General features: G+C 43.1%; 1 protein-coding gene across 1 annotated transcript in view; it reads right to left on the reverse strand.

The window, feature by feature from the left end:
- Positions 1–22,350, reverse strand: part of bicc1a (BicC family RNA binding protein 1a) — a 57,354-nt gene that overhangs the window by 17,276 nt on the left and 17,728 nt on the right. The window contains exons 3-9 of the mRNA XM_080037394.1: positions 16,512–16,581; positions 11,401–11,480; positions 10,187–10,345; positions 8,541–8,594; positions 4,693–4,875; positions 1,874–2,125; positions 188–319 (exon numbers count right to left, since the gene is read on the reverse strand). Of these exons, the coding sequence (XP_079893520.1) occupies positions 188–319; positions 1,874–2,125; positions 4,693–4,875; positions 8,541–8,594; positions 10,187–10,345; positions 11,401–11,480; positions 16,512–16,581 (930 nt within the window). The remainder of the gene's footprint in view (positions 1–187; positions 320–1,873; positions 2,126–4,692; positions 4,876–8,540; positions 8,595–10,186; positions 10,346–11,400; positions 11,481–16,511; positions 16,582–22,350) is intronic.

Below are 22,350 nucleotides of genomic sequence, written 5' to 3' on the forward strand. Positions count from 1 at the left end.
TACAATACATTCTAATGAACATTAATGTATTCACCTAATGTTATGGTTAATTTGTCTTATAGTTGCTGACATAGCTCAGCCTGGATCAAAGTGATTGAGTGACAATGGCACGGCTGAATAAAGTCTCTTGTGAAAAAAAAAAAAACTAGTCACAGTGTGTTGTGTGAGTGTAAGCCCTGGGTCGTACCTTGCTGGGCTGCTTTGGCTTTGGTTTGATGCTGATAAAGACATCCAGCTGCTCCATTAGTGCTGTGATACACTGGGGATCCACCTCAATGTCTTCTTTAATGTCGAACATTAACACCAGTGGCAAGCAGCCCTGTGGAGCAAACACAAAATCAAAAACTATATCAGCAACACACTCTTGTTTTCTCAAGTCAGACACAGACTAATACGTTTCAGAACCCGGCTTGTATACTAAATTATATGTGTTCCTGTTCTACATGCTACTTATCATAACAGCAGTATGTTTTCCTTTATAGTAAACCATTTGTAAAGACCTACATGCTAGCCGTATCAATAAATACAAGATTCACTGCTGGTTGGATCCCACGCAGAGCTCGGGGAAATTCCTCCCAAGAGCAATCGGTTTTGCATGATCACCACCGCGAGAGCCACAGACATCTATATTTTTGGGCAGAGTGCTGGACAGCCCTCCTATTGTGAGTGGGTGTAATTAGCAGAAGAGTATAGAGCCAGGCTGGCTCTAGACAGGGCCCTGAGATTGGAGTTGTAATCTACAGTCTGGCTGGAAGAGGCCAAATCACACAGTGCACTACTGACAACAGTACTGCTCTCCCCCTCACGGACATCCACTCTCGCAATTCCCGTACTCCTCGCCCAATTCCTGCATTCTCTGCTTCTCCTCTCCCCTCTAAGCCTTTCCTCATAAATCAACAGTTTTTTTTCTCTTTCGATCTGACAGAGTGAGAGGCTCCTTCTTGTGTGTCCAGACCAAGAGAAAAGGCATGTTTAGTCACTGCAACAACTTTGGCATTTGCTAACCGTCTCTGGGGCCAAACGGGAGACCGCAGACAAAGAGAAGGCAGCTCTGGCAAAATTACTGGCCCACATTATGGATCCTCTAAACAGAAAGCCAAAGCTGTTTACGGCTCAGAATTCCTATATGCACCAGCTCAGCAGCAGATTTTTAGCCAATGGTAATTAAACGGTCATCACTTTTACGTTTAAGTTTTGAAACGGATATCTGATTATATTCCTAAGTAATTCAAATAAAGAGTAGCCCCAGTGGTCACAGGCAACACGAAAAAGAATGACCGCAGAAGATTTAAAACCAACGGCTATTTAAATGTGAGGCGCTTCCTTCCTGGGCCAAAAACTAATGGTAATGTTCAGATCTTTGAATTACAGACAGGGGCTGAAATTTATATCCACCAGAATCTACTGTACATGCGAGCCAAACCATTGATATTAACACCAATAATGATAATCTGTATACAGACAGGACATTGAGAACTCAAACCGAGCTGATGCAAATGTGCGTGTCCATCCCACATGCAGGTATGTGGCTAAAACAAATCCGGCAGGCTAACCTTGGGTTCGGCTACAGATTGTTGTATAACTGGACCTTTCAGCAGCCTGACCAGAGCCAAGCAAATCTCCACTGATGCCATTCAAAACCCTCAAGGCAATCATGGTTAACTTCTTCAACCCCATCCCAATGCATCATTCACACATACCGTGATGTTAGTGAAACAATGACATGAATTACCACCACATAGCATGTGGAATCTGTATATGTAGGGAATACATGGCCAATGCCATCCCTTACCCACAAAAACAAAGCCAGCAGCTTAAAGTGATTACTTTCAACAAGCAGATTACAAAAAAAGGAGAAAAAAAGGGTACATACCATGAGGTACTGCCGTGCAAGGCAGACCGATTCAATGGTGCCCTGAATGTAGACAGTGGATTTCTTCTGGGGGCTGTTGGGGTCGGGGAAGTGGATCTGGGCTCCTGTCCTCTGGGTGATGTGCTTGATGTTGCTGCCGTTGCGGCCCTTCATGAAGAGGTGGTGCTGGGGTGCGATGTCCAGGTGGGTGGTCACTGAGATGGTGCTCGCCAGGCTTCCAGCCAGGTGCTCCAACAGCATCGCCGTGCCCCGCTGTGGACACAAGGATGACAGGGAGGTCATTGACAAAATAAATGAAAAATTAAAAGATTGGAATAATATTCTACATTTATACTTATAATCTACATTCATCCTAGTGACTTCTGTAAAACTATTCATAGGTGCAGATGTGCTTTGAGGTAAATGCTGATGTCAGTATGCTAACATGTTCACAATGAGATATAAAAGATGGTATAATGTTTACCATGTTCACATCCCAATATTGTATGTTAGGGTGTGTTAACAGTTAACACTAAACACAAATACAGATGTGGCTGATAGGACATTTAAAAGGATTATAGACATTTTAACAATTCATCCTGTGAAGAACATGAATGTCCAAACCAAATATTATTGAAATCCATCCAATTGTTGTTGAGATATCACACTCACACCAACAAGTGTCCATCTTGTGGTGGCGGGATTTGAAAAATTCCCATATTCAGATATTTCAGTCTGGCTAAGAACATGATTTTGCCATCAAAACCATAACATTATACATGACAACTACACTTTTGGAATTATCATTTAGTCTGTTATGATGTATTTGAAGTGTTTGTTTGTGCAACTACTAGTCCCAAAACCAAAGATATTCAATTGAATGAAAAGGGCGTTAGAGTGAAAAAGCAAATCCAAAGATTTGAGAAGCTGGAAACAGCAAATGTTTGGCCTCAAAACATGCTTTAGATAAATCTTCCACCAGTTGTCTCTCGTTCTCAATTAATCAACTAATCCTTTCAGCATTCATGCCAACATCAACCTTGTTTGAGCATTATACAGTATTATATTGAGTGATACCTACACAAATGTGTACACAAAAATGATATCAACAATAGAATAAAGAATATAATGGAAAAATCACAGACAAGAATATCAAAAAAGTACAAATGAAATCACATAAAGATGTTATGAGGAGTACATCTTAGTAAAATAAAACAAAGCCCAAACAGTATTTAATGTAGAGCAACAGTCAGACCACATTACACACTAATCAACTAAGGAGGAAATCAGTAGAGCTCATAGCCCAGGGGAAAACACCAGTGTTTTCCATACAACCAATGGAAACCATTGTATTTTCCACGGAAGGCCAGTTAAACAGTCTCATTCCTCGCTGGGTCTGCAAGGCATCACTTAGCCTAGTAAAGTAAGTCATTTCCAGTGTGCAACGAGAATTTGCACACTGTGGCCAGCATAACAAAACAATCCACAGCGGTTTTTTGGCAATCCTTGGAGGGTGTTCCGAGGCTCTCACACCACCACATAACATAGCACACATATTCCTCTAATGCTCTAGCCTTCATTTGGCACACTTCCCAATCCTGACTGACCCCTCAGACCTACCAAATACACTCAATGGCCGGGATTCTGCATGCATACAAACATACAAACATACATACATAGATACATACATACATACAGTACATACATACATACATACATACATACATACACAGTAATTGTACAAAGAACACAGAAATGTGCACAAATACGTCACACTAGCATGCAAATCCAAGAAAAGCGCATAAGCGCATACACAAATAAATAAATGCATATATGCCAAATGCTGTCACAACCTGCGCCATATTGTTGACAGTGTCTCTGTAATGGAACAAACTGAGATGATTAGGTATGACTAGGCACAGATGATGAGAAGACTCACTCCTTGGCAAATCTAAAATCCTAGATGAGGAAATGCGTCATTACATATATAAAACACATTTGTTTTTGCATAGACAAGCTACAAATTGGAAACAATGAGTAAAATAAATCCAAGATTATAAAAAAAAAACGCAGAGATCTGACCCTGCCTCTGTTTGAATTGAGAGCTGACACAGCAGCAGTCGTGCAGTTCAAGTGACCGAGCATCTCTCAGCACTCTCTTGCCCCTGTGGTGCTGGAAGCAATGAGGCGCTTCATACGAGAAAAAGTGAGGAATGCCGACAGTGTTGGTGGGCTTTTGACACGGTGTAGCGCTGGAAAACCTTTTTCCTGGTCTGTGGCTAGCCATTGCAAACGGGTGGGGTGAAGGGTGAGGGAAGTAACTCAAATATTTCTACAGTGAAAGTGAGTGACAAGGGCGCACCGGTCACGGTTCGGTTAGTTATTCAAGCATCTTGAACAGGTCAGGCGCTGGCTTGTTGGGAGGATTGAACCAAATAGCTTTTATGATTGGGTATCGCTGTGGAATTCGCTTCGATTTAAAAAAAAATCCAATTTAAACTTGCTTTTAATGCAATCAGTGCAGTATAAGGTGGAAGTGAGAACATGTTTAAAATTAAAACGAAGGGTATCAGGACTGAGATTGATGACAAGAATGTGTCCTGGAGCAAGACACCAAAGGCAAAATTGCTCCTGATGTTCAGACAAATGCGTTCAATACTACTACCAGTGCACTACCTTTACTGTTATTTTGTATGCATGGGCATGAATTTACATTTTAGATATTTGGGTCAATCTCAATTTCCAATTTCTATGCACCGAGAATCAAGGATCATCGCATTCACTCAACTATCTAACACCACCAGCCACTTTTTACATCTAATTTCACAGGCTCTCCTCACCTTGACCGCGTTGGCATTATTCTGTGAGCCGCGCACCACTCCGGTGGCCCTGTACAGGCGCGTCGGGGGCTTGAAGGAGACTGTGAGGTTGTAGGTCTGAGAGATGTGCTGCACCGTGGGGGAACTGGGGTCCGACTGCATGATGGCGGGAAGCTCGAAAGACAGCACCAGAGGGAGCAGCTCCTGCAATACAGAGGGACAGAGAGTGAAATGACAGCGAGAGAAAACGACTGCAATTAATATTTCTATGAACATGGTGTTCCCAACACATAACCATGCTGCAGCTATGTAGAGTGGGGTAGCGCCATCGTGGGCTGTGAGAGGACAGGGAAAAAAAACATGTCATACCAGATTTCTTAACAGAATCATAACGGGCAGAATGGTGGCTTGTTTGACATTGTGCTTTCATTCAGACTTATTAAGACCATTTGGACGGTGAAGTAAAAACACATTGAAGTCAAAGGGCGAGTTCCTTACATAGTGTCGACTTATATGAAATGACGCACAGACATAACAAGCCTTCTTTTAGCAGAAGGTGGCAAAACTGTGCATGTAAATCTGTCAGCGCAAATATATCAAGAGAACTGTATAGAAATGAGGTCAAGCAGTGTCAGCAATAAGAGAGAGACACCCCATTGTTACATGAGGAATGTTACAGTGGACTGCGGTGGTATCACTTGGAGGGATTGATTCAAACATCATGGCTGACTCTAATCAAACTATGGTTTAAAAATTCCGCAAAGCATCAGGGCCTGTTCAGTCTCCTGATTTCGGGTTACTGAATCAAAACCACCGGCACAAAAAACAGACATCAAACTCTTGTCATTTTGTAGTCATTCAAACAAAGCAGATGCAGACAGGAAGACCTCGCTTCATGCTTACACATATTTATGCATGCATGGGAGAGGAATCATACAGGCACACACCCATACACACAAACACACACACTGAGAATACACACTCAAAATAAAGAGAATGAATACACTCACTCACACACACGCATACACAGTGTTATCCAAACACTGACTCTCGGGCACAGCGCCACGATGGTTTTGGCTGCCAGTGAAGGGCAAGCAGCATGAATTGCTCTGACCAAAGAAATGCATCCCTGATCAGTCCCATATGCGCCTGGCCTTACATTTATATCACGTTTCAGCACTCGCCCTCAGAGGGCTCCAGAAATGTAGGTCAGCACCGAGGGAAAAGCCAGAGAGGACAAGCCCAAAACAGCAGGAGCCGGGCGCTGAATGAAGAATGGAGGGGTTTTCTGATGGCGATGCTGACCTCAGCTTTTTTTTTTTTTTACAAAAGTCTACCTGGCAGATTTCAGTTACACATGTATTCAATCTGAAAGCGCTCTTTAAAAAGGGCTTCAGTTCTCCCGATACAGGGGCGAGAGACGAAGAAAAATGAAAATATTTTCGAGGTAAAGAAACTGGCCAGAGCTTTCATCACCTGCCTGTCAGTTCTACCTCTGCGAGCTCCTAGTAGAAATCCCCTGGAGGATCCATCACCTCAACAACCGACTTGTTACGGACTCAAAACAGAGCTCCACCCAACAGGGCCTCAGAAATATAGTACAACGTACATGTCGACTGTAGTATATTTGAAGGTTAAAGGGGCATTACGTGCATTGCTAATAACACTCGGGGGGGGAAGTCACAACCCAGCCACTACTGGTTTCAGGAGAGTTTGGAAGAGGATGTGGTCTGAAGGCCACCCAGGACCCAGAATACATAGCATACTGTTATGGACTGGCAACCTCAGGAAACTGAAATCCCTCTGAAAATTAGAAACCCTTCCTTATTCCTGAATTTTACAGTGTGGTGCTTCAATATAAAAAATGCAACCATTCATTCATAATTTTAGAAATAGTTCTGAAGGACTGTGTTTTAAGCATATAATGATATTTTGAAAATTGGGAATTTTTCCATTTCCTGGTGAGAGTGAGATGAGTTAGACAAGCTGATAGCCACCACTCTGATAGGAGACAGCTAGCTTAGATTAGTAGTGCTTTTACAGGTTAATAGGTCAACTTGTCTTTTCACAAGACAATAAGAGGCATACATCTTTTAAGCAAAAAAATTTAATTTACATATTTCCCAAAGAGTCTGGTGCAAACACAAGAAGTTTATCTGTATGCTATATTTGGCATATGATGACTGAATTAGGAAAAAGGTAGTTTGTAGATGCTTTTTTTAGGAGCAGCATTGTTAAAGCGCAACAATGAGATGAAAAGAAAATCTTTCCCCTTGCTGCATTGGAGGAGATAGGGTTGTGGTTTGGCTCATCCATAATTAAAGCTTGTGTGAAAGGGACGTCTTGTCATGAGTATATTTGTGTTTTATGGAAATGCACAAAAGGTATATGGGTACAATGGGATAAAGTGTGTTCAGTGTCAAGGTTTAAATCCATCATAAGAAGCCAAGTTGACCCTCGGAGGCCAAAAATAAAGTCTGTGGGTTTCCCTTAAGCTCCACACTGCTACGTTTAGACTTGATCATTCTTTTTTTTTCACCCGTAGCGAAGAAAGTCGATGAACTGGGTTTGAGGTTTGCTGCTTATGAAAACAACCATTAAGCATGGAGAGAGGTATGGGTATGCATACTTGCCGACATTTGCCAATACACACTGCCCACATATCCAGCATGACCTTCTCCATCACACACTCACTCAGTCACCCTCACATGCACACACAGCCTTGTTAGTTTTGGTCAGTCCATAGTTGAGGAACGTGTCCGCTGCAGACGACTGCTGTGGTGTTGAAATAAAGCAAAAGTTCAAGGAGTTGACACTTCACACGAGCATTGAGGTCCTTCCAGTCAGACTGAAACTAAAGACGGAGGAGAGGCTAGGAAATGGGCTGGAGCTTGGCCTGCCAGGGGGACTGAGGATCATGCTTGTACTTTACAATTGTTCTAGGGAAGTGGTGTGGGAATAGGTCAGCAATGGTGCTTGCTGCTTCTAAGAAGTGCTGAATCTGTGCCTAGACTGCACAAATACCTAATGTAACCCTGGAGCTCTGCCATTGGTAGGATAAGGCAGGGAACTTGGCTATTTCATATGTTTTGTTGTCTGAATAAGCAACTGTTTCGATCCTGGGTGCCAATAAGTGAACAACAACAATAACAACAACAACAGGATTTCAGGCTAACAATGAGCTGGAGGGGGTCAGTCAGGCTAGCCATGAATGGTGCGGTTCTGGCCAATAAAAGAGCAGACATGCACTGAGGCTGCAGTTGGACTGAAATGTGCCCTGTGAAAGCAGTGGAAGTGTAAATAGCATTGGTAGTGTTGTAAACAAACTGCAAAAAGCTAGCGTGGCTATCAGGCTAAAACAGCAGTCAACAAATTTGTTGTTATACAGGATTTTCCTGTAAATAATCTCTGTCACTGTCTTTGCACTCACCAAAGCCAAGCAGCATCCCTCCTTCTCTGCTGCTTGTGTTATTTCGCCATGAAGTTATAAAAGAATATTTAAATATTTCCAGAATAAGTGGTGGTATGTGTCAAAGTTCAATCTGATTTAACTCTGCCAAGTCATGTTCCACATGAACATAAGCGGCTGCACCATAACATGTTAAACTTGATCCACCAGCTACGCATGAGCTCAACAGCATTGTGCGTGCAAACTGAGGCAGGGGCAGCTATGTATTCGGCCAAAGTATGATAATATGATGCAGTAAAAATTGGTCAGTACTGAAATCAAACGCAACAGTCAGAAATTCAAGCCGACCACAGTCACCGTGCTCCCAAAATGTCAAAAACTAAAAACTTACAGGCCTGCAGGGGATGAGTGCTTGGGTGGGGTATGCCTTTAAGACGAATGTGGCTGAGTTCTAACTTACCCTTATTTTTACCCGAGCTGCCTCCACCCCTCCTGGCTGCCCTGCGATGGAAACCTGTTGACAATAAAAAAAACAACATGTAAATCACTTCACCAGTTGTAAATTAAATCCAGACAAACAATTGCTCAGAACATAGTGAAAACAGATCAAGTTTTAAGGCCCCGTCTCAAGTGAAAAGTCCCCTTTTTATGACATCTTTCCAGTTATTGTTTTATATTCTTGAACCACATCATTACAGTAACATGAATCTAACATTGTGATTGGGGAAAAAATCCCTCCACAATCAAAGTAATTAAGCCTTCAACACAACCACCATAATGAGGCCAGATTGGGTTCATTTCCATAGAAATAAAAAAGTGATGAATAGTGTCTTTAGATTTCTCCTCTCTTATCCCTCCCCCCTATACCAAACAACTGCTCGCCATTGTGGAGCAAACCAAGACCTGATCTGTAGTGTTACAGCTCAAGAACAAATACAATCTGAGCGCAGAGGGAAAATAACAGAGCTGTTATTAAAAAAATTAATTAAAATAGAAGATTAAACCAACATAAAGCAGTTCCACACACACACACACACACACACACACACACACACACACACACACACACACACACACACACACACACACACACACACACACACACACACACACACACACACACACACACACACACACACACACACACACACACACACACACACACACACACACACACACACACACGTGCTTGAGAAGCATGTATGTCTTTCAAAATGAATTCTCCGGTTAAGTGTCATGTTAGCAAACATCTGCCCTGCTGAAGTATGCTTAAACAATACCCTCAATCCTACCAGAGAAGCAAGGAGCCACTTCATTGATTTTCACACTAATCTATATATGCTTAACAGCAACACTGAATTGGTCAATATGCTCTGTATCTTAAAACACTCTGCTAGCGTCAGTAAGAAACCGGAAAAAGAGACGGCTTAAAGGGTCTTTGGTCTCAATTGAGCTTCATGCCACTTATCAGCGTATGCTTGCATCATCTGAGTAAGACTGGAGGGGTCTAAACAGTCTCAGTATTGGCAAGTTGAATGGTTTACACACAGTAGGCATACCAGACTATGTAATGTACACCACAAGGTAAGATTTAAATCAGTGAAGGAGACCTTCAAAATGAGTAAGCGCTTTCATTCACAGGTGCACTGTAGAGCACCTGGCAAATATAAGTATCTAATGCGGCGCCTGGCATGGAGTTCTCTTGCACTTCCCGTACTACACTTTGATGGTAATTACAGCAGGATTCCTACAGCTCCTCTGGTGTGTCCAGTCAAAACACACCAGCTTCCTCTGGGTTTGCCAATCACAACCGGCAGCCAACTGGACAAACTCCCGGCAACCTGTTTAGAACCTCAAACCTAACTCCCTAAGCTACGGCGACTGAAGCAAAATCAATTTCGGCGGGATGATGATAGTAAACACTTGAGGCAGCAGAAAGCAATACACTCCAAACATAATCATGGCTGTGCAACGCTTTGGCTGAAGAGATTAAAGCAGCCTGTTTGATGATAGCAAACGCCTTGATCAGCCAGCAGTGCACAGCTCGCTCAACCCAGCCATCTATCTCTCACACACACAGCGTAAATCGATTTCAGCCCCACGTACCTGGTTGCTCTTCTCTGCCTGGTTGTTCCTGTTGGAGTCTGGGAAATGGATGTGGCAACCCGTCTCCTCCATCACCCTTTTGATGTTGTTGCCACCTTTGCCGATAACATGGGAGTGCTCGGTGTGGGACACGTCCATCTTCAGAGTTACCCTGTTACTCTAATGAGCAGAAAAGAGAGTTGGTTTGGGAAGGGGTGGGGGGGGGGGCATGATGATTTATAAGACTTGAAAAAGCTCATTGAGTGGTAAGAAGAAAAAGCTGCATCTTATTTTAATATTTTTTTTTATTTGAAAGGCACTTTAAAACAAATGTATAAATTACAAAAAAAAAGGTAGAACGTCTGAGAAAAATTTCTAATTTTATGCATTTACTGAAAGTTGCTCTCTCAAAAGTATTTCTCTAGCTGTTAAGTGTCTTCCCCCAAGTGACTGGTGAGTTATGGAACCATCTAGTATATACGGTGCAGCCAAAAGTGTCCCTGAGGCATGACAAGAGTATTCAATATCACCACAGACAGCTTATTAAATTCATTGTATTACCCTTCTTCACTGGCATAATCAAATATGCCTGTTTTCTGGCTATGGGTCATTTTAAAAGGGAATAAACAAACAAGGAGAATTGCACTCTCTGGTTCCCAGCCTGATCCTCTGATTTTGGCCAGTGCAGCATCTGTCCCATCTTAATAGTCACAAGATCCAAAACTTACAAATTTCCCCTCTTTTAAACACTTTCACATGTTGCAGTCATTTTGAGAACGAAGAAAATAAGCAGCAGAATGTGCAATACATTAAAAGGAAAAAGGGAATCAAATTATAAAATACCTCCGTGAGTTGTGTGTCTGCCCGACTAAAACGGCCTCTCCGTGACAAAACCATATGAAAAACTATAAAAACCAAGCCAATCATGTGCTGCTCTTTGGTGCAGGGCTATTCAAAGTGCATGGCTGATTGCCTGCCCCCAGGGGGTGCTACAGTGCAGTCGCCCAGGTATGTGATTTCTTGTGTTGCCGTGGCAACGGAGCATCGGCAAGCTGGGGATGCGAGTATCTGGCCAGATTAGTGCCAAGTTGTACCACACTGCTGTGCACAATCTGTCACTTGGACAACGGGAGGAACTGTAGTGAAATACATTCGGTTCCACTGATAGTCGGAGGAGAGAACCAAACACATACACATGAAGTCCATCTTCACTGTGATCAAGAGGATTACTTTACCTTGGTGTCGAGGACAGACATTATCCTGTCCTTGGCTTCCCTCACATTCTCCCTCTTCCCGCACACCTTGATGTGTGGATCTACAGGGGGGAAAAACAAAAAGGAAAAAACAGTGTTTAATATGCGTGTACGTATGTAAACAATGAGTGAGTGAGTGAGTGAGTGAGTGAGTGAGTGCTGATAAAGGGTGGTGATAGAAGGCGTGAGTGTGACACAACTTTAACCCATTTAATCAAACACGACACGGGAGTCGGCATTTGTCAACAAATTACAGCGTGTCGGATTAAAAGCTCTGCAACAGTAATTGCTGCTTTGATATCTGCCGAGTCTCATTTAAGCAGGCAAGCCACCACACCACGTGGGGTGGGGAGGGGAGGGGAGGGGGGATGCTGCTGTGGAATTACATTCAGGCAATCCATCAGTCACAGGGAGCATTACAGAAACACCCGCAGCTGAATGGAAGTGTTCGGCTGCAATTTAGCCTCAACAGAACCTCTTTTTCTTGAACTCCTTTCTGTCACTGCTAAAATATACAAAAACTACTTCTGCTCATTTTTTGCAGCGTCTTTCTCCAGACTTTGTTGCACAAGATTAAAGCGGATACGAGTAACATTTAAATATCTTTTAAACAACCTCATGTTTCCTCTGATAATCATAAATTACCTTTAACAGCAAACGAGACCATCAGTGCAAAGAAAGACGTTTTTATATAGTTTTTATTACTGCTTTTGGTCTGGTCGCACACCCAGTCCGATTTTCGGTTCGCTCGTGCAGGCTCTATGGTCACATATCCGTATTGGTTGCAGATTTCAGTGTGGCGCTGCAACGCGATTTGAGAAGCCTATCCCTCCAGGTGAGGGAAGGGGAGCGGGAGCCTTGTTTGAGACAGTTATTTGTCGTCATAAATGACTGATAACGGGGCTGAACCATCAAAGAAAAAAAAGAGAATGCAATGAAGAAAAGCGAAAAGGGAGAGTGAGTGATAGGCGGGCGGGAGGACGTTGCCAAGCAACGTGTATACAATTTCACGAGAGCGAAACTAGACTGCTAAATGAATGAGCGGTTGGTACTAACACAAAGTTTGCTTTGCTTCACCATCATCAGATAACCATTATCTGAAATAGTCATTATTTACATCAACAACACAAACACATTACCTCATCGTGATCCATAGTCTACTAACTGCCGTCTCTCATTCATTCGCTTTCTGTGAGGACACAGCTCCGTGAGAGAGAGAGTAGTTAGGTGACGCTGCTGAATCAACTCATTGCAAGCAGGTGTGTGTACTGACTGGCATTAGTTGATGCAGTGTCAAAACCACTCTCATGGAGCCGAAAAGAGTCCTCACACTTTCAACACACGAACATGCACTATATTGCGCCCTTCTCAGTCCACGCTCACGCGCCTGGCACGAGCATTTGCGACAGCGGGCGTCGTAAAAATACTACCGCGTTTGTCCAAAGGGGACGCCAACGTGCCATCTTACTCGTAGTGCCTTTAAGTGTATCTGCTTTGTGCTTTCCATCAGCGATCACACAGGGAGACAATGGCTGTCACCTCAAGAAATGACAATACGCCACTCTGCCAAAGAAGCTGCCACATCGTAAAATGTACGGGTATATACTCGAAGTGGGCACAAGTGTGAAGAACGTGCAAGCAAAAGGTTCTTATAGCTTGAGTAAATGCCGTTTCCAGAAATCTCCTCAGGCTGAACTGAATACTTCAGTTAAAATAACCAAACACTGCATACCTTAACCATTGAAAAAGCTAATGCTTGTGTCTGTGTAGTGTTGGGTAAGCCTGCATCTGGCTCTGCAGCATGCCGGACCCCTGGAGAATCCAAATGTGAAATCACACACACACACACACACACACACACACACGGTCCATTGCCCCTGTGTTAACTGTACTGAGCAGCAGGAAGTCCACTAAGCGCCCTTCCAGGAATACCCCTCCCCACACACACACTTACAGAACCTCAGATTTACTGTATAGCCTTCTGATGGGACTCGCTGTTAGAATTGTTGTCGGGACCTCGGAGAACCCCACACTTGCATGTTTGCACTTTCAAGGAGCGTGGGAGTGGAAAAAAACCTTAACAGGACAGAAATAAGAGCAACTGGAAAAAGATGTGACAGCAAAGGTAGCTCCCGCTTTTCTTTTAATCTCATGCTTTAGAGAGCAGCAGCACATTAGTTGGAATTGTTTATTAATTTTTTTTTTATACATGCTTTTGAAGTTCAGTGCATATCTCCATTTAATGGCCTCGGGAACTTTTGGGGACCACAGAGTACCAGCAAACAAGAGCGGTATTTGTTGTGAGTGTGACAGGGGTCAGGCAACCTCAACACACACTACAATAGATGCTGGATAACATGGGTGAGTAAGAACAGCTCTTGAAAGGCTTTAGGGTAGGAACAAAACAAAAACTAAGCTGCAGCCTGAGACGGTGATATCCAAGTAAAACAAAGGGAAAAGGAGCAGAAGGAGCAGTCGTCGGCCTATTACAGTCTCTCAGTAGAGGCTCCAGGAAATTTTTCCCATCATACAGCTGTCCTTGTGAACAATAGAAATCACTTCACTTCCTACTGTGGCGCCCGCTGCAGCCATTAGAGGGAGTATGGTTCTTCCAACGTCTAACCTGCAAAAGCACATCTGGCAAACATTAGCCGGCCTAAACGAGTGTTGCAGTCGTGATGCAGAACACCCCCGCATTTTTTAAACCGAGTGCGCCGTGTTCTCTTTCTCTGATGATGGATTGTGGAATAAAAAATGAACACCTTTCGTCTTAATTTGGCACACACAGACACACACACACACACACACACACACACACACACACACACACACACACACACACAACACCTAGAAAGGAATAATTAGAGTTAGATGTACAGCTGCAGAGAGCCAGCGCTTTCAGTCGCACTGATTTTACACAGTTCCACTTGACAGAGAGAAGAAACCTTTTGACCCTGCACTGGCAAAGCTAAAGCATTTTTCCAGCCGAGGACTTACATACGAAAATACCATACAAATGAAGGGAATTAAGTCCATTTGGCTGTGCCTCTCTCATTCAAAACATCTGCACAATTGTAGAAACAGACAATTGGCAAGTGTGAGTAGTATTAAGATATTTATCATATGGAAACAGAGCAAAACTTTGTTTAATTTAATTTTGAAGACCTACAGTAAAAACATGCTTGAAACATAAAGACCATCACGCAGTATTGCAGTATAGGTCTGTATTGTGTGTAAGGGATATGGCTCCTCGCTGTATAAAATCACCAACAGCGAGCTGATAATGGCTTGCCCCCTTACCCGAGGCACAACAACTGGCCTTATCACGCGTATGCAGGTGGTAGGAATAGCTGGCTGCAGGTAATAAATGAAATAGTGAAGCTGGCATAGTGATGGAGTGTGGCCCTGAAAGGAGAGAAGTTCCAAACATACAAATCCCCTCATACATCTGCCGCTATCCAGCCGAGCGTAACCGATTCCAGACTGCACATGAAACACAACTCTTCATGCAAGATTCCAGGAAAACAAGGCAAAAAACCTACACCCTCAATGAGTATGATTTTAGATTAAGATAACTTCAAATGTTGGGTTACCCTCCGCTGACAAAACAAGTACATCATCAGCTATTTTAGGAGCAGAGGAGTATGAGTGTGGTGTTGGTCATGTCAATGAAAGAGTAATAAGGGACGAAAGGAATGTGGATCGTTGTTCCAAGTTATTTTCCTGATGGCTTGCGTCTGTGAGGTTTGAACCACCAGGTGTTGCATGTTCGTGCAGTAGAATTCAACTCTCAAGTCTACTTTTTGAGAAGTAAAATATTCTCTTCTTGGCCATCTTGCCCTTTCTCTTCCCCTCCCCCCTACACACAGACACACACATCCTCCCCATCTCTCTCTCCCTACAAGCTAAGGTTGTTAAAACACACAGTGTGTTCCACATATGTCTCTTCTCCTTACAAATGCCTTCGTTCTTCGGACAACTGTAAGTGATAATCCAACATTCTTCCCCCTCTTGCTCCTCTCGGTTTACGCAACACAGGAAAAATCTGACAGGCTACCAATCACAGCAACACAATTTCAACTATTTTCAATTTCGTACGCAAAGACATCATTGCCAGGTGGTGGTGTTGGGTGCAGGATTTTGTGAATGAAGGAATACTTGGGATGAATGGTGTGTGTGTGTGTGTGTGTGTGCGTGTGTGTGTGTGTGTGTGTGTGTGTGTGTGAGAATGGAGTTGATCAAGCATCCAGAATGGGGAAATATGTTAAAGATTGTGATGTAACCTCGTCAATTATTATTTTCCGTGCAGAGTGAGTGAGGAAGTTACATAATGTCACTGGATTCCACATCTGGCTTGAAGACGCACACTGGCGATTCTCCTGAGGACAACAAAGTGGGCACAGCTACATATACTCCTCACAGCCCCACTCCCCCTCCAAACCCTGTCTCCCCCCCTCCTCCCGGAAGAGCTTTAAATAACTGCGATAGTGTTTTATTGGTAACGGAGGGCTGGAACAACTTGGCTAATAAGTGCGCAAGCTTCGATACAATCGTCTCTCTCCCCCTCTCCCTCAAAAATCACAAATTCCTCCGTGCAGATGAAGTTACTGGCTCGTGAGGAACGGAAAACATACACAAGCTTTTCATCTTTCCAAACTTCACAATTAACTGTTTAATGATGAACGCCGGTGCAACCTTGAAATACTTCCCCTCTTGTCCGCCAAAGTCCAATGACTTTGCTGAGAAAATATTTCTGGTTAAAACAACATTGACTCATAACCATTAACCCGTCTAGGGTGAAAAAACTAACAGAACCTTGTTGTTACTTGAGATTCAGAGAGTCAGTTCGGCCCAGCTGTTTTCTTGCTACACATCTTACAATTTACTTGGGAGCATTTCATTTCTGTTATATATTCTGAAAAGGCATTGAAGCAATACATTTAGGGGGAAGTCATTTTGTGATGTATGGGCAGCATTTAATTTAAAACACATGTAGACATTCTGTAGGCCGAAGTCTCACACGGCAAAAGCAATGAAAGCAGCACATTGATCCAATATAAAAAATATGTGATTAAAATGGGGGGGGGGGTTACCTTTTTTGGACTTGGCTCCAATTTTCAGCTTGGAAGGCCAGGCTATCTGCGTTTGGGTCTCATCCATGATCTGAAACAGAGTGAAGGAGGGCTGACATTAGTTATCTGCCAATGCTGGTTAGTGTGATAAGCCGTGTGTTGGCGGGCAAAAAACAACAACATGCAATCTTCATTTTTCAATCATCATCAATCGTGATTACATAGCTTTGAGGCGGCGCACTGTGAAGTCACAGAAGAGTAACACATTTAAACAGGTCCATATTCTATAGATCCTTTGTGGATTTGTTCCACTGTGTTCAAGCTAAGCCAAAGCCACATTAAATGTGAACAACTCCCCAATGCTTCCCCTCTAATAGCAAAACACTGACTTTGCTGATTATAAAAAACATGTGAAGCAAGGTACTAGCAGCCAGGGCCTCACACGACAGAAAGTGGGGCAGAACATTAAAATGTCAAAAGAAAATTCTTCTTTATGCATTTTGGAAACACAGAGAAGTCAAAAAGGAGCTGCGAGCCCAGTTTAAACAAGTCTGGTGATATAAGCTTATATGATGTTTCCAGACATTGCTTGCTTTTCTGGTCAACACCCAAATCCTCTCCCACTTCAACAGCAAAAAGAAAAAAAAGAAAAGAAAGAAAACAAGAAAAAGAAATACACTTGGCTTTGGGACACGTGAAACATGCCAAAGACAATCTAAAGTGAGAGCACTTTGACACATCTAGTCGTCGTAACCAGGAGCATATGTATCGATGTGAAAAAAGCAAACTGCTGGCAATACACAAAAAAAAGAGTAAGGGGCTGGTCAAGACGCTGGCAGTGATCCAATCAGAGGAACTCTATTACCCAGACTCCTCCTCCTCTTTGTCAGTCATGAGGAAGCTCACCTTGCTTGGCTTACTGGTTACAAATCCACAGACAAACCCCTTGAGGACGTCAATCAAATCAATATCCTTTAATTAACCAGGTAAAATTCCTTAAGATTAAAATGTCTATTTTTCCATGAATGCCCTGGCCAAGGAAGCCGCACTAACTGTGTACCATGCCGAGTGTTTGATGTGACTGGAAAAAAACAAAACAAGTGGAAAACCTTTCAAACCATAACACAAAGCTGACGTGTTCGCCCCTTAATGGCTGTGTCCTCCACATGCACTATCCTTGTTTTCCCAAAAATTGTCCCGTGGTCTTGAGTTTGTTTTAATACTTTCCAGGGGGTTCGTGTTTTCGGGGTGGAGAAGATATGTATTTCTCAAAAGTATCAGCCACGTGATAGACAGACAGTGCAGGCAAAAGGAGGAGGACTGCTCCAAAACCATCACATGAGTAGTAACCGCCACTTAACGCTCCTTGGTGGTCCGGCGCATTAAGCGTTGAGCCACACATCGTAACTCAAATGTGAGAGACAGAGGGTGCATTAAGAGCCATCAGTGCTCCCAGTGAAGATGACATGCTGGGCTTATAAAGCACTGCTACAGAAATCCACAGCCTTCATTAATTAAAAAAAATAAACATTTTCTAAAAATTATATCTGTTATTTTTCCCTTGCCAGATAAGAACTCCAGCCTGTATTCATAGTGGAACTGGTGCACAAATCGTAAAAAGGGGAAGTGCTTAAATTCCTACATACACTCTATTGGAAGTAGCTTGGGTCTGTTTGGCATCCTTTACAACAAAGTCTGACAGCTTATCCACTGCCAGTCTCACATACCTGTAAATCAGAGAGACAGCTTTGAAAGGGCCCGATGTGTGTGCCTTTCTTTACTCTGCAGCTATACAAGTCAGGATGGTTGACTGGAAGCCCTTTCAAGCCTCACTGATTTTCTACAACATCCTATAATCGCATGTAAGAATTGGACAGCTTGGACGGGCAACAGGATGGAGGTGCTCAAGCCACTTTTTCTGCCTCGAGCAGACCACAATGAAACAAGTAACCTTTATTGAGCATCACTCGATTTATCAAAGCAAGCTGTTGGTTATTCTTTCTTGTATTGTAGATTTGCAGCAAAAAATGAATAACTCCTTCATGGACAAGTCTGCTGGTTCTTTTGCAAAACAGGATACTGCATTCTTTAGAAGAAAAAAAAACCTTAATAAAACAGACCGTTGTGAGCCAATAAAATCATTGCAAAACCTGTTTTTACAACAAAAAGTGTCTGGGTTGATGTCTGTTGCATTCTTCCATCCATCTTAATAAGCTCTTGGCCCAACTTGCATATCTTTGGACATTATCATTATTATCTTGTGGCAGAGGAAAAACACTTGAAGTCATGTCTACTTCCACACTTTCTATTGGGTGAATCACGGAGAAAAAAAACCTACTGAATTTTAGTATCATTTGGCGCAATGAAAATAAGGGAGAATTCCTTTGGGGTGATTTCACTCCACTATTTATGCAAGGCATTCTTCAGCGGTATCATTAAAGTGACTAAAGCTGAAAACAGCATGCTAATGATCCCACATTAACGTCCTACTGGAAACCGTCCCATCACTCCTCTCTGCAATATTATAACAAGTGCTGCAATAACGGTGTCAGTCGATTCCCTCAGAATGGTTTTAGACACATAATGAAATGTAGGTTCTGGAACCAAACTATGATGAGTTACTGGGTTTCACATTAGCCCCAAGGCAAAGCGACACTAATCCACACCATGACACCCTCTTGTATGTGTGAGAAAGGACAATAAATCACAGATGGCTAAATTCAAACTTTTTTTTCCCCATCATCAACTGAAGTCACATCCTCACACCAACAGCTGGATGAAGCACACCAGCACCCTAGGACATTCTGGACCAAGTGATAAGGAGAAATTCCTTCACTTTCGCCTTGAACTTTACAACTTTTTTGTTTTGGCTTTTGTTCTCTTGCTCTCGACAGCAGATGTGTCTGGATATTGTCGAGGAGTCGTTCAATTTTGGAAATGCAACACTGCTGCAACTTCATCGATTTTTGTGAAATTTCCTTGGCAATGTGTGAGCAAATATGGCTTATGCATGATTGAGTATTGTATAAATATGGCATTACCAGTCCTTTTCTAGCCACCGATGTATGTATGAAAAGGTTTAACACACACCAGAAACGCAATAAACACTTATGATAAAAATGACAAAAGTAACGTCACATCAGACGTAACTGCAATTACAGTTTCCTTAAATGATCAAACATTATGGGCTACGCCTCATCAACTTTCTCTCTGAAGGGCCTTGTTCAGAGACCTGTTTCCTGTCCAGTGTTGCTGTTCTTGGCAGCGTCCTGCAGATGGGACTGATTTCTGACAGACCACACACCGTTTAAAGGGTGGATGGCGTTTATTATTTCTGAAGGGGCTAGCGAATACCTCTGAAATGGCTCAAGATATTTTCACAAATTAAGTTACCTATGAGTTCCACCCTTTCTTCTCTGCCACACCGCCCTCTCTGAAACGAATAAATACATAAATGACTCGGGGTTCTGATCAGTTTCATGGCATGACCTTGCCATGGTGATCTGCTCTTAAGACGTTTGCAGCTGGCGTATGCAAACATGCAAAGTGCTGTACGTCAAATCAAACAGGATATCATTAGGGGAATGTCCTGGGAGAGAGAGAGAGAGAGACAGCTCACATGTGCTTAATACACGTGACTGTGCGTGTGTATATCTGTACATGTGTACGTCTGCAGATGTGTACGTATAGCGCAGCAGCCATCAACAAGGCTGAGGCATGTTTCCTGGCCCACACTGCAATGGTGCAGCTGTTTATTCAGCTGGACTGTGTGTGTGTGTGTGTGTGTGTGTGTGTGTGTGTGTGTGTGTGTGTGTGTGTGTGTGTGTGTGTGTGTGTGTGTTTGGGAGAGGGACACACAGAGGGCTGTTGAGGGTGTAAAGAGGCTGAGTGAGGGCAGAGCAGCACAGCAGAGCTCAAAGCTGACAGGATTGACCCTAACCATCCCCACGAGACTCGACGGTCACAACTGGGGTCATGTTAACAGTCCGAGTGCTAACTTGCAGCTTTAGCCCCAATACGTCTCGGGAAGAATACTAACACATGCATGGTTATGAAAGGGCAAAACACATTACAAAGAGAAACACCTTCTACTGTTGAAATGCATTAACAACACTACAGTATGTCAATATGAAGAAATGTATCGCCTTAATAAACATATTATTTGTTTCTTTTGATGGAGTGCCATCAAAATTATTTCAACACCTCACCATTTTATTCCAAGCTAATTTTTCCTCCTGACAGTCAAGTTTTCCTATTTGCCTTGTGTAGACGCAGCGAAATACAAGATGCTTCAGTGCAAAAAAAAAAAGGAACTGAATTTCTCCCTGGCCTGAGATCTGAGTGCACTGGCACTTATATATCACGCCTGGCATTATTTACAGAGCCTGGGAAGAGGAGATGGAAGGGGGGGGGGGGGGATCAGAGATGAACTCGCCAAGGGGTTCAAAGCCATCGCTCAACAGAAATCCACTCCAAGCTGCACTTCTGTGGTGCACACAGTTATCAGCTGAAGTCTTCCGGCTCTTTTGCTGTCCAAACGCTCAACTTCGGCACAGCTCTCCAAACGGCTTTGCGGTCGGTGCCATGATTTGACACTCCAAAACTTTCATTGCACGACACAGTGTTGAACTGCTTCACTGACGCACTTCCATTTCTAGAAAAAAAAAGACTGAAAAAAAATTTAAATAAAATGACACCGTCGGTCTAATGCAGTGCAAAGATGAAAACATGTGAAAAATAACAGGATGAACGAGGGAAGAGGAGCAGGGTAAACAGGGGGCAGAGACAGGACAGCAAAAACAAAGACAGAAAGGGACACGTAGCGGGCGAGTTTCCCCCATGTGAGCAGCAGGGACTTTAGCACATAGCTAATTCCCCAGCTGTGGCACCCTCCTGCGGTCCCACTTTGTTTATTACCGACCCTCTTTTTCATTGACTACGCAAAGACTGTTTTCGCTCTATTTCAAAATGCTGATGATCTGGATTCTGGACTCAGAGGAAGTCAAGCAGACAGTGAGTAAGAAGAGGGCTAGATCAAACACAACAGCCGGACCTGGGGAGAAAGCGTGGGGGTGGATCCAAATCTCATTGCTGCTGAGGCAACTACCAAATCTCATTCCCCTTAACGTGAGAGAGACAGAGAGGAGCGCCGCTGCAACGCATGTACTTTATTAGTCCCGCTGAGTGTGTGCGGTAAAGAGGGGTGTGTGTGTGTGTGTGTGTGTGTGTGTGTGTGTTGGACGGGCAGGAAGCAGTCCAACTAAGAGTTTCCATTTTCATCAACCTCAAGGTATTCCACACACCTCATCCATTTTCTTTCAACAATACCGTTGCACAGACCCAACTCCCGTGTTTATTTTGCCGACTTAAATAAGGCATGTAGGGTGATCACGCCATCACGCTTTGCCTGTCTTCGCCAGCCCGCCAACCCAAACAGCTGTACACTAATTTCTAATTGGCAATTTAACCTCTAGTAACCACTGTTTTTTACCACGGTGAAAGAGCTTCAAAAGTCTTCATGCCAGAGCCTTTCAAAAATAAAATGACTAGCAAAGTCAATACACCAACAGTTGGGGCACCAACAACTGGATATCTTTATTTAACATTACAGCTATAACCACACCAAAAGAGGTGGAGCCTACACTACAGTATATCTAGAGTCCTTGTTAAAATTCCAAGGAGGGGAATCTTAAGGCGCCTGGTTTGCATTACTTGGTTTGTGAAAAACTGCTTCGGGGACAGTTAAATTGCCTCCTACTTTGACATTTAACTCAGCTTCCTAACCTCCAAAACCAAATATGGAAAGTAGACAAAAGAGGAATGCTAAAACAAACCGCTGTCTATCGTTCATTTCATCACA

The sequence above is a fragment of the Ammodytes marinus genome (assembly GCF_949987685.1).
Source record: "Ammodytes marinus genome assembly, chromosome: 11".
Taxonomy (NCBI): domain Eukaryota; kingdom Metazoa; phylum Chordata; class Actinopteri; order Uranoscopiformes; family Ammodytidae; genus Ammodytes; species Ammodytes marinus.